This window comes from Gymnoscopelus microlampas, assembly GCF_963454915.1.
Source record: "Gymnoscopelus microlampas genome assembly, chromosome: 3".
NCBI classification, from domain to species: Eukaryota; Metazoa; Chordata; class Actinopteri; order Myctophiformes; family Myctophidae; genus Gymnoscopelus; species Gymnoscopelus microlampas.
In genome coordinates, this window is record NC_139940.1 from 54,692,736 (window position 1) to 54,706,673 (window position 13,938).

At 40.7% G+C, this 13,938-nt stretch overlaps 1 protein-coding gene across 2 annotated transcripts in view; it reads left to right on the top strand.

Moving 5' to 3' along the window:
• Positions 1–1,448: 1,448 nt before the first annotated feature.
• Positions 1,449–13,938, top strand: part of rundc3b (RUN domain containing 3b) — a gene marked incomplete at its 5' end in the record, with an annotated part of 48,910 nt that continues 36,420 nt past the window's right edge. For both annotated transcript variants that reach the window (XM_084050842.1, XM_084050843.1), the window contains 3 exons: positions 1,449–1,543; positions 10,945–11,060; positions 13,182–13,315. In XM_084050842.1, the coding sequence (XP_083906968.1) occupies positions 1,449–1,543; positions 10,945–11,060; positions 13,182–13,315 (345 nt within the window). The remainder of the gene's footprint in view (positions 1,544–10,944; positions 11,061–13,181; positions 13,316–13,938) is intronic.

Consider the following 13,938-nt stretch of genomic DNA (forward strand, 5'->3'; position numbering starts at 1 on the left):
TTTCAAATAAACGTGTCATAATTATGATGACAGGTTTATTTTAAAATACATTGAGTTATAAAAATAGTCAACATTATACATAGACCGATGATGACATCATAGCTCTATCAGTAGTGTACCTGCAGGCATACATTGAGCAAAATCATCATCATCAGCATTATTATTAGGCCTATTATTAATATCATTATTGTTATTATTATTTTTATTTTTATTATGTTCCAAAATGTTTGAGAATTGAGCAGAACAGGTTATGCAAATTGTATCTTAAACATTCAAACAAAGGCAAAAATGCATCCGTGTGTGTGTGTGTGTGTGTGTGTGTGTGTGTGTGTGTGTGTGTGTGTGCGTGTGCGTGCGTGCGTGCGTGCGTGCGTGCGTGCGTGTGCGTGTGCGTGCGTGCGTGTGTGCGTGTGCGTGTGTGTGTGAGTCGAGGGGGAGCACTGCGTAAGAGGAGCCTTACGTCACACTGGAGCAGGGTTGCCATGTCCGCTTATTATAAGCGACTTTGGGCTTGTTTTTCTATAAAGTCGTTTGTAAATATTGGTAGTTGTGGGATGTGTTTTTTGGTGCTTGTTTCTAAAGTGTAGTGGTTTATTTGGGACTTGTTTCCTAATGTTATTTAAACCAGTGTTTCTCAAACATTTTCAAGTCAAGGACCCCCCCAGATGAATATTTGTCTGCGGACCCCCCATCTGAAAACATTTTATGCCAGCCAGGGATCCCCATACAAGATTTGTGTTGTGTTGTGTCAAAAATCTTCCTCATTTAAAAAAAAATCTTCCAAGATTTGATAAGACGCGTTGTGAGCTTGTAGATCTGCTATTTTCAAATAGCCAATGTAAAATGTTTAAAGGGCAAAGACAGGGCTCGGTTCTTTTGGGCTTGTTTCCGCATAGGGTAACAGGATAGGTGGGCACTAGGGACATCTGGGCACCTCGACATAAAATTGGCTATTTTGCCCAAAATGTTAAGAAATAACATTTGAAAAATTGCCTCAAGTAATGTAAAGTATACATGATTTAGAACATGCTTAAACATTGGACAATTAAGGTCTAATATTTCTTATTACTACACTACATGACTTATTATTAATGTTGTTCTTTTTTTTTAAATAATAATAATAATTATTATTATTATTATTATTATCATGTATACTTTGCATTACTTCTCATTATTACTAATATTATCATAATTATGTGCCGTGCATGCTCACATCATGTATACTTTACAGGTAATGTTTCCAATATATTATTTTGTAACATTATTTTTTTTTACAAAATAGCCAATTTTACATTGAGGTGCCCATAATGATGTCCACCTATCCTGTTACCTTCCACAGACCCGGTTTGCTTGTTTCTCTCTCACAACCTGGCAACACTGCACTGGAGCTCACCATCAGCACCAGCAGCAGCACGGACCGCCGTGACTCCCAGGAAGCCAAGCCGGGGATGGCGTCGCTCAGCGCCGGGCTGCACCTGCTCCGCAGGCGGGGAGCCTCCAGGAGCGGAGCGGTGGAGAGGAGGAACCTGATCACTGTGTGCAGGTGAGGACTGAGAGGACCAGGATGATGCTTGTTGTTGTTATTATGATGCTGCTGCTGGATGATGGCCAGTGGTAGAAGAAGTACTCTTTACTTGAGTAAAAGTATCGATACTTTTACTCAAGTAAAAAAAAAAGATCAGATCTATACCACAATATAAAAAATACTCTGTTTACCAGTAAAAGGGCCTGTGTTCGAAATGTTGCTTGGGTAAAAGTACAGAAGTATTGGCATCGAGCTATACTTCAAGTACCAAAAGTAAAAGTAGTCAAATGTTAGAAAATAGCAGATCTACAAGCTCACAACGTGTCGCTTAGCGACACGTTGTGAGCTTGTAGAGCTGCTATTTTCAAATAGCCTATTTATAAAATAGCGCTAAAGTGGTTAATGTATGTTTTATAATATAATGATTTATACCTGTAAAGTAATTAGTAACTCAAGTTTTTAAATAATTACAATATTTAATTAAAAAAAGTACAATATTTGCCTCTGAGCTGTATAGTAGAAGACAAAATATTGAATATTGAAGTACCTCAAAATTGGACTGAAGTACAGTACTTGAGTAAATGTACTTAGTTACTTTACATCACTGCTGGTGAGGAGAGGATGATGCTTATTATTATGAATGAAGCTGGTGGATGAAGACATGTTAGGGATTAGGAACATGACACTGCACCGCTTACACATTCAATTGAAAGAAGAATTATGTAATAGCAGCGGTAGAAAGTAACTAAGTACATTTACTCAAGTACTGTACTGTACTTAAGTACAATTTTGATGTATTTTTTACTTTGCTGGAGTATTTCCCATTTTCAATATTTTCCACTTCTACTCCACTACATATCAGAGGCAAATATTGTACTTTTAATTTGAAATTTTTAGTTACTAGTTACTTTGTAGTTTTAGATTATTGTTACAAATCATACATTAACCACTTCAGTATTTAAACTTAAGGTATTTGAAAATAGCAGATCTACAATCTCACAACGCCGTTGTGTGCTGGTAGATCTGCTATTTTCAAAAGATTTGAAAACTTGTGAAATGGGACATTCTGCATAACGAGTACTTTTACTTTTGGCACTTTAAGTACATTGAATACCAAACTTGTATTTGTAACGGAGTATTTCTACATTGCTGTCTTGATACTTTTACTCAAGTAAAAAATATGAACCACCACTGTGTAATAGCCTGCTATAATAACACAGAATGAACTCTAATCTATGAAGTGTCTTCTTCACCTGAGTGGATGCTATAGTTTAATTTAAGTAGGCATAATTGTAAAAGTGGATTATTGATTCAAGATGTGGGTTTATCAATTGACATCCATTGCTGAAATCTAAGCCATGTTCCATATCAATATTTATTTAGACTTACTTCTCTCTATTTATCTCACTCACTCACTCACTCACTCACTCACTCACTCACTCACTCACTCACTCACTCACTCACTCACTCACTCACTCACTCACTCACTCACTCACTCACTCACTCACTCAGTCAGTCGCACACACACACACACACACACACACACACACACACACACACACACACACACACACACACACACACACACACACACACACACACACACACACACACAGCGTGCCCCCCGCCCCCTGCATGTTGTAATGAAAGATTCATGCGGTCACATTTGTGTTGTAATTATCTGTCCAGACAGTTGAGTGGAGGGGCCTGCCTTCTGCATTCATGAATCATAAGGCCTAGCTTGGACTAATTAAAATGCAGTGTGTGTGTTTGTTCAGGCATGATTTTTTTTTTTTTTTCAGTTTTTCAGTTGAACCCCACCATCCATGTTCTGGGGTGAACATTAACCAAAAATAGCAGATCTACACGCTCAAAAAGTCAAAACACATCACGTTGCTATGCGTTTTGAGCTTGTAGATCAGCTCCTTTTGGTGAAGGGATTTTGTCTATATTGAAAAAAGAGGTTTGCGTACAGTTGCAACTCAAGTCCGTTTAACTATGACTAGACGAGGTTAACGTCCGGCCCGTTATTTTACAAAAAGTATCCTTATTGAAAGCATCCTAAACCCTTGCATCTTTATCTGCTCAGTCGCTCTCTCTCTCTCTCCTCTCTCCCTCCCCCCCCCCCCTCCCTCCCCCCCCCCCCCTCCCTCTCTCTCTCACGCACACGCACACACACACACACACACACACACACACACACACACACACACACACACACACACACACACACACAATCCAATTAAATGTGAGCTGCTTGGCATGACTGTCAAAAGCAACAATATAGGCTCTATTCACAGCAGCCATATTATGAAGACATTCACAGGTGTTACCAATGATACTAATGAAGGCTCTGTTCCATTCTGGTCAAACAGAGTCAGGGTGCTGATATTGTGCATGTTGGCTCACTGGAAACACTTGTTACACCAGTGGGTCTACAGTTGGGGTCCAGGGACCCTCATGGGCTTGCAAATGGCCCCTTACAGGTGTGTAACTCTCAGAGTTATGGGGGTCGTGGAAACCACTGTGCTAGACTACATGGAACAGAGCCTTCATTAGTATCATTGGTAACACCTGTGAAGGAAGTGATAATATGGCTGCTGTGCATAGAGCCTATTGCCAAAGGAAGTAAATAAGTAGCCTTGGGAACCACATGTGGCCCACAGGGCGGGAGCCTATCTACTGATTCTGTAGCGTGAGGCCACTTGATGTCCAAGTAAGTAAGACATCCCCCAGCCATCATGTACAAGTACACAGCCTGGACATGACACTATTACTGTATGTCACGGGGACTCACCCCCAATCCCTTGATAGTGACTTGCTGAGTGCCAATCAGGGAGGCATTGGGTCCCTATTAGCAGAGGTGGAAAAAGTACTCAAATGTTTTACTTAAGTAAAGGTATCAATACTGCAAGTACTCAGTTACAAGTAAAAGTCCGGAATTCAAAATTGACTTGAGTAAAAGTACAAAAGTATTGGTATCAAAATGTTCTTAAAGTACCAAAAGTAAGAGTATGTGACGCGTTGTAGATCGGCTATTTTCAAATAGCCTATGTATAAAATAGGACTAAAGTGGTTAATGTATGTTTCATAATATAATAATTTATATCTGAAAAGTAACTAGTAACTAAAGTTTTCAAATCATTGTAGTGGAGTAAAAGTACAATATTTGCCTCTGAGATATAGTGGAGTAGAAGTAAACGTATTGGAAATTGGAAATACTCAAGTAAAGTACAAATACCTCAAAATTGTACTCAAGTACATTACTTAAGTAAATGTACTTAGTTACTTTCCACCACTGCCTATTATGCTGCATGTTCCGATGACTCTCCCTTGTCTCCTGGCTTCATAATAAGGTCTTCATCCATACATACAGTACATACATGTATAGTAAACAGATGTCTCTTCTGACTGCTAGAACACATTCTAATAAAATGTGAATGTGATTAGAGCTGAACTTGTTCAGTGTAGACACTTCTGCTTTGTCAGATAGTTTAACCCTGTTCTGGCGCACGTGCGCACGCACACGCACACACACGCACACACACACACACACACACACACACACACACACACACACACACACACACACACACACACACAGGCGACACCCACAGTTTTTTTTAATGAACAATTGATCGGTGGTGATGTACTGGAGGCTGCTGTGAGTTGTAGTTCATTGGGACTCAGCACTGATGTTCAGTCTGGTCAGCTTGAAACAGAGAAGAGCAGGATTGCAAATACATTTGAAATGAGAAAAGTGTGTTTTGAATTCTGGAGAACTTTAATTGATAACAATTTTGGTAGTCAGTCACACACACACACACACACACACACACACACACACACACACACACACACACACACACACACACACACACACACACACACACACACACACACACACACACACACACACACACACACACACACACACACACACACGTGTGACTGACTACCAAATGTGGCTCATGTGGCTAAACAAAATTCATGATATTTTCAAGAGCTAAAAACATGAACTATAACTGTTTACATACAGTATAGATACTGTTAGTGGATCCTCTATTGACAGAGTTACCGAAGACAAAAATCTCTGTATTTGGCTCTATGAAACATTTACATTTAAATATCACATTGCCGATCTCACCACCAAAACTAAGACAGAAAATTGGATTTCTTAGAAACAAAGTCATCTTCCCGATGATCTGCAGTGAAAGGATTGTTGAAGCAGTCTTTATGTCAGTTTTGGACTACGGTGATGTAATTTATAGAAATGCTGCCCCTACCCCTCTTTTACCCCTAGACACAGTTTATCACTCGAGCACTTAGATTTATTACTGGTGAAAGCTACAGCACTCATCATTGTATCCTCTACGACAAAGTAGGTTGGTCTTCCCTCACTGAGAAGGAGAACTAGGCACTGTACTGATATCAGTTTACTTTTGAAGGCTATTGATGGGAAGTTACCACCATACATCACATTGCTGAGTGGTAAAAAAGCACTTACCAGACAGGCTGAAGCGAACTTGAAGTTCCACCTGTTCAGTCTGAACTGGGAAAAACTGCTTTCTGCTATGATGCTCCTATTTCACGAAACAATCTACAACTCACGCTAAGAATTAATGCCCCAATATCCTATGGACAATTTAATAAGCTGCTCTTAAATCTCCCTACCTCACTATGTAATTGTTTATAACTTACTAGTTTTCTGTTATGGTCTTATTTTGTTGTGTCTTAATTGTTGTGTGTGTATTATCTCGACAGCATTGCAACTCAGGGTAAACCTCAATGCTCTTTTTTCGAGAATAAATAAAGGCTTCAATCAATTTCATTGAAGTGAAGAGATTGGCAAAATATAAGTATCTTATGGTGTATGTTCGAACCACACTACTCAAGATTCTACCATTCCAGAGCCTAACCGTGATATTACGTAAGGTAAATTACGAAGGCAAAGGGAGAGAGTTGAAATGACAAAAGAACACAATAATGATGAAGCTTATGTGCTTAATGCAGTTCAATGTTAACTACAGTAGCTGTACAATATATAATATAGTATATTGTATTGTCCTGCACTGTACTATTCAATTGCACTAAAACTGAGGTCCTGGTCTCAATGCTCTTAAATAGATGTGCAGCAGGTAATCCATTTAATTGATTAATAATGAATAATCAGTTAAAGTTTATTTTATTATCGATTCACAGTTGTTGCACCATTGTACAAGATACGGCTTAATTGGTTAATCAGATTATTTTAGTCTTTTATAAAACATTTGCATCGATTTCTTGATAAATACATAATATAATTACATGTAATATAATATAATTAAAACAAATAATATATATATATATATTATTCCATGAATCCAAAAAGTAATTGATAGAATAATCGCTATGAAAATAATGGATAGCTGCAGCCCTACTCTTAGGTAACTTCCTGACTATTAATATGTGCAGATAACCAGGTCAGTGTGATAATGACTGTAGGGAGAGTTGGGCCTGCAGTGTCTCTGGAGGCACACAGCTCATCTGGGAATGGAACACTAACCAGCTGATATCTCATGTACACTTGGTTGCGTGTGCCAACGCACCAACAAATAGCAGATCTTGTAGAGCTGCTATTTTCAGTGCACGACACCAGTGCGCAACTAAGTATAAATCTGCCGTAACTGCTCCCCATTCGTTGATTGGTGCCTTGTGTGTCTGCCTCTGCTGTCGGTGTGTGAATGGGTGTGAATGTGTGTGAATGTGTGTGAAATCTGTGAATGTGTGTGTGAGTGTGTGTCAATGTGTGTGAATGGGTGAATGTGTGTGGATGTGTGTGAAAGGGCGTGAATGGGTGTGAATGTGTGTGAATGGGTGAATGGGTGTGAATTAGTCTGGCGTAGACAGACTATATCACTGCGTGGATATCAGTCTAGTGCTTCCATGAGGACGTTTTTTTTCCCAAGGGGCGGGATCAAAACAATATAGCCCTTGACGCAATTGGTTAGACCTACAACCAACTACCAATTACAGTCTCCCATATTCGAATACTGGGCCCTGATTGGTCACACACGTCTTCTGGAGCAGGAAATGGATTCTCTATGGAGCGGTGCCAGACCCAAATCGCATAGAGTGCAATTTTTTTTAGGGTCCATTTGGTTCCATTTGTACACTCTCAGAGTTACAGACCCATAAGGGTCCATTTGGTTCCTAACTATCAATCATTTAGCTGGGGACCCCCTGGAACTCCCTCAATGACCCCTGGCACAACACTTTGCACAACGGCAGGCCCACATGCTGTAAGAAGGTAGTCCGCAAGCTCTGCATAAGGCAGACATCTTATGGGTGAATGGATGATGTGTGTGTGTGTGTGTGAATGTGTGGCATACATTTAAAGCGGCCTTTTTAGTATGAAAGTTAAGAGGGTGACAGTGTAGGAGGGACAGACAGACGGGGACAGTGATGGTGAGGTGTGTCAGAAGACAGAGGGTCTGTTTCTGTTGATGACCCGCTGTGGTGACCCACTGCTGCCAGGCAACGAGAGAGAGAGAGAGAGAGAGAGAGAGAGAGAGAGAGAGAGAGAGAGAGAGAGAGAGAGCAGATGTTTTCCAAAACAAATCAATAATTTAGAAAATGGCTGATATAGCGACAAGCTCACAGCGCGATGTGTAAATGCGTCGCTATTTGTCATACACCAAAGTACTGTATACAGTAGTACAGGGGTTAAGTGATTAAGAAGAGAAGAGGGGCAAGAGAAGAGGGGACACACACACACACACACACACACACACACACACACACACACACACACACACACACACACACACACACACACACACACACACACACACACACACACCCACACACACACCCACACACACACACACACAGAGAGAGCTTAGTTGTTTGCCCTCCGGGGCATGATGAACACTCACTGTGTTGTCCATGAAACGGATTCAGAGCACATGACAGTGTGAACAAGATGTTTGTTGTCCTAGCTCTCTCCTTACAATAAGTAGAGAGACCATCTGCTCCTGTTTCCTGACCACTTCATTCAACACACTGATGGCAGGCCTTGGCTAAACGCTCGATAAATGAACAACACTTAACAAACTGGCACTCACTCACCCTTGGGACCGCTGCACGCACACAACCACACGCGCACGCACTGATTCACACCAAGTACATAACACAACAGGTGCTATAGTTTTATGTTTCATCTATCCTATAGACCTTACAGGGGCAACTGGCGGCCCGGGGGCCACATGCGGCCCACACCTTCACTTAATGCGGCCCGCAGGTTAATATCGGAATACTGATATATTATTGATTTCAGCTGTTACAATTGCAAACATGACCCGCTTTAATTACTTCAGTCTATATTAGTAGCTTAAAGGAGAATTTTGGACTAAGTTTTTCTTACCTTTTCTATGATGTTATGATATCTTAGGATGAATGGTACAGTAGAACATTTTCATAACTCCATCCTGGGTCCGCCACAGCTTAAAATGTGCGCGGATAGGCCTTGCGTTAGATCACATATTTTAATAGCTTTTTTTTTATTTATTTATTTTTAGATCTGAAGAAAACAAAAAAAAAAGAAAACAGAAGTCTCGCTAGACGAGATTTCAATCTCGAGATTTCAATCTTGTCTAGCGAGACTTAGATTCTTTTTCTTTTTGGTTGCATAGTGTTCTGTCACTATGAACGTCAGATCTCAAAAACAAAAAAAAGCTATTAAAAAGCTATTAAAATATGTGATCTAACGCAAGGCCTATCCGCGCACGTTTTAAGCTGTGGCGGACCCGGGATGGAGTTATGAAAATTTTCTACTGTACCATTCATCCTAAGATATCATAACATCATAGAAAAGGTAAGAAAAACTTAGTCCAAAATTCTCCTTTAATGATTAGTATTAAAATTCTCTTGCCTTTTTTATGTCCAATGTATTTGTATTTAAGTTCATAAAACATAAGTATAACTAAATGCATTTGAAATTAAATAAAAATGTAATTTTTCAGGATTCCAATTGTAAAAGAGCAAAAAAAAAATCTGAATTCCAATTCAAGCTCAAAACGCGTCGCAGTGCGACGCGTTTTGAGCTTGTAGATCTGCTATTTTTGCTACTTTTGTGTGGCATAGAATGGCCCGACAGTATATGCAATGTGGCCCTCTGGAGTGAGTGTGGAAATATAGTGGCCCTCTCCATCATCAAAGTTACCCACCCCTGCTATAGACAGTGTATTAGACAGATTGTAGTTCTTGTCTTCATCTTTATTTTTAAATATATATATTTTAATATATTTTGTCTTTTCTTCTAATATTGTCGTTATGTGCTGTAATGCTGTATAGTTCCACAAATGTGTACCTAATCAAATGTCCCCGTGGCTTGGGGTACGTAGGAAAGACCAACAGACTCAGACATTAGATCCAGGGACGAAAGAAATCCTGTAGCTCTGCCACAGTATTAGCACATTCCGCTATGAAGGCATTGAAAAAGGTGGCAAATCAAGGAGGCAATCAGGAGCACCGCCTGTTACAACGAGAAATGTTTTATATTCATTATCTCAATTCTATGGCTCCTCGTGGTCTGAACGAGGAGTTTGTTTTAATATTGCATTTAAAATGTTTGTATCATTTGACTGTGTTGACTTTCTAGCTCAGGGAGCTTTGTTTCTATACATTGTGGACAGGTATTTAGTATGGGGTATGGACACTTGATATGTATACATTTTTGGGCGGTGTAGCCGCCCCTATATGTGGGGTTGGGAAACCTCATTAGTACGCCCTTCGCTGTACTGTGATTGGCTCATAATAGTACACCCCTCTACATTAGTACACCCCTAGCTGTACTGTGATTGGCTGACTCTATTGGCTGACTCTATTCAGCACTGTGATTGGCTAGCGAGACACATGATGTCATTAATAACCTATAAATATGACTATAAATAGGACTATGCACACAAAAAAACACTTTTTTTAAAGTGAGCTTCCATCACTGTGATGACCACACCGCCCACTTCACACTGGGTGTGATTTTTTTCTTTTCCTGATGGCCACATAGGAACAATAATGGCTGATCTATGCATCTGTTGACTCTGACATTGACTGTTAATTCCAATTCCGACACTCGGGGTGTTGCTCCCGAGTGTCTTCATTCAGTGATTTGTGAACTCTGCCCACTATTGTCTTTCTATACCTGTCTTGTCCATTGACAAGACAGGTATAACATCAAGCAAATGGTTTTATGTGCGTGTGCGCGTGTGTGTGTGTGTGTGTGTGTGTGTGTGTGTGTGTGTGTGTGTGTGTGTGTGTGTGTGTGTGTGTGTGTGTGTGTGTGTGTGTGTGCGCGCGTGTGCGTGCGTGCGTGCGTGCGTGCGTGCGTGCGTGTGCGTGTGCGTGTGCGTGTGCGTTTGCGTGTGTGTGTGTGTGTGCAGGCTGTCAGTGAAGACGCTCTTGGATCGCTCCTGTTTGGAGACGGTAGACGACTCGTCTCCGGAGTTCACCAACTTTATGTCCATCCTGGAGCATGTCCTCAGCCACAGACTGAAAGGTAACACGCACGCGCACACACACACACACACACACACACACACGCACACACACACCACCTAGAGCCTGGTTCTGCTCAAGATTTATTCCCGTTAAAGGCGGGTTTTTTTCCATGCCACAGTAACCAAGCGCTTGCTCTGTAGAGCAGCCTGTGGTCTCGTCCTCATCTCGTCCTCATCTAAAGTGTTTTGAGATTTGGCACTATATCAATCAAATTGATTGACTGACGCATTCACATGCATCTGCAGTTCGTCGTTTATTTTCAGGGTTTAGTTTGTATAGAGTACAGAAGTCCTGACGTCACTTGTCCACCCCCAGGTTCGTAAAGTAATTTCTCTATGGAGAATAACATTGGGTCATCATAGAATCGTCTCATAAGAATTGTGGTCCGAATATAAACAAACTGTCTCTGCGATATTGTCAGGGGTCATTTGTTTATTTTTGGATCACAGTTCTTATTTGACGCGATATTAACTCTTTGACTGCGGTTGACTCGATAACGCGTCAATTGCTACTTTGTCCAGTTGGCCGTCGCCGCGTTAGACGCGTTGGACGCGCGTTCATTGTTTAATCTCTGATCGCGCTATGCTGCTTATTTTTCAATCTAGGTTTCGAGTTCCACTTACTTCACCCACACCTGCATCCGGTTTTATGACGCGGATTCCGTTTCCGGTTTTCATTTTTTTCCCCCGGTCATTTTCGGCCAGAATAGGGAAACACACGGTTTTTCACACAGTATAAAAAACGAACGGAGAGCTCCACTTCTATAATCTCTAGTCTGGGTGACGAACAGTCATCGCCGTCGTGTATCACATCGTAATTTTGGCCGATCGGAGAATCTGAGAACACGTCACATCCGGTTTGACGTATTTGACTGTTTGACTGGGTGTGGGGGGGGGGGGGGGGCGAGTGAGTCAGCGAGCTGATCAAACTGTCATTTGCTGCTCTCTAGTGGCAGATTTGTCGTTTGTGTTTAAAACCGCACTGAGACAATTTATTTGAATGAAAAATTACCAAATAAAAAAACACGAAAATCGCTGGCACTGGGGGAGTACTTTATGAAAATACTCTGGCAGTCAAAGAGTTAAACACGTCTATGGGAATTCAGAACGGGGTGGGGAAACCGCGACCCAGGTAGGATGTGTAAATGACATCCGACTTCGGTGCTCTATGCCTGTCCCCTCAACAGTAAGCCAATCTTGCTCATGGCGCTATGTGCATGACGTCACAAAAACAGAAGCACCATAAACAAACACAGCATGGTGCAACCAGGAAATGACCTGAGTGAAACTCATGAGGTGTGTGAAAGTTGGAGCGTAGTTTAAAATCCATGCCTTTTTTCAGTAAATCTCTTAGTTACACCAACATTGTTCTTGTGAAGCACCTCTGTATCAAGATCACAATTTCCATTTGGGTAAATTAAGCGTAGACCATCACCACTAGGACATGAACACAAGCAGACAGTGTGAATAGTGTAGCTTCACCACACTTAATACTGCACCCAAAAATATATATTTTTTCCTATCAATTACGTTGATGATTATGTTACATGAAGCCTTTTTTTTTGCAGTCTTAGCCAATAATTCAATATTTGCGGTGTCTGCTGCGGTTAGAGACCAATGCAAAACTATACAGTATAAAAGAATAATATAAACTCCAAAACAACTCTCACAGTGTAATCACTGATCATCATCATGAGCTTACTGATGATCCAGGTTCAAAGACAATGTTGTAAACATCGTTTAGCTCTTGTTAAGATTGGTCTCCTATTAACTTCAGTTTGTCAAATATTAGAGTATTGGCTCAGGAACGCAAGAAAAAACAAATTTAATTCAAGGCTTCACGGGGTGAGTAATTCATAGGAAAAAAATATAAATATAAAATATAAAAATAAGTATTCCTTTAACTGCATTGTGATTTGTGTGGCTTCATTCACATACTGCACATAGTGACATCTTAGTTTTGTCTTCTTTGTGTCCTGTCTCTTGCTGTGTGTGTGTGTGTGTGTGTGTGTGTGTGTGTGTGTGTGTGTGTGTGTGTGTGTGTGTGTGTGTGTGTGTGTGTGTGTGTGTGTGTGTGTGCGCGTGCGCGTGCGCGTGCGCGTGTGTGTTGTGCGTGTCAGGTCAGACCAGCTGGTTCGGGTATGAGAGTCCACGTAGTTTCTGGGACTACATCAGAGCTGCCTGTACCAAGGTCCCTCACAGCTGCATCCGCAGCATTGAGAGCATGGAGCATGTCCGCTCCTCTAAGGCCAAGGTGAGCCTTAATGTTACTTACGTTACTTAAGTTAATGTTACCCCCTAGCTTAGTGGGTAGAGGCCATCTGGTTATCAGTAGGTCACGTTGTTCACCTCCCAGTATACCATCTGAGCAGCCATCAGCTGGGTGAAGCTGAAACTGAATTCCCCCTTACAGACAAATCTACGAAAGGGAAAGTTTGCCGATTTTGAACTGAAATCCTATTGTTCCAGACATGCCACCCTGGAGAAAATCATTTGCGGGAGGTTCACGTACAGCGCACGTGCATGTGCGTGCCAAAATTTCGGTTTTAATTTGTTTTTTGGTACTTTTTTTTGGTTTTAATTCGTTTTCTTTAATTATACATTCTTATTTTTGCCTGATTTTACCATCTCTATTTGACCAATATAAATCTACTTTTTTCCGGTTTTAATTTGTTGTTTTCTTTAATCATATTTTTTTTTTATGTAATTGAATTCTTATGTTTGCCTGATTTTACCATCTCTATTTGACCAATATAAATCTACAGTACAAGCACATAAATAGATCTTTATCTATCTCTCCCAAGTAGCACTCCATCTCTTATCTGATCAATATACACTGAATCAGTTATCTTAAAGACTAGCAAATCTACAAGCACT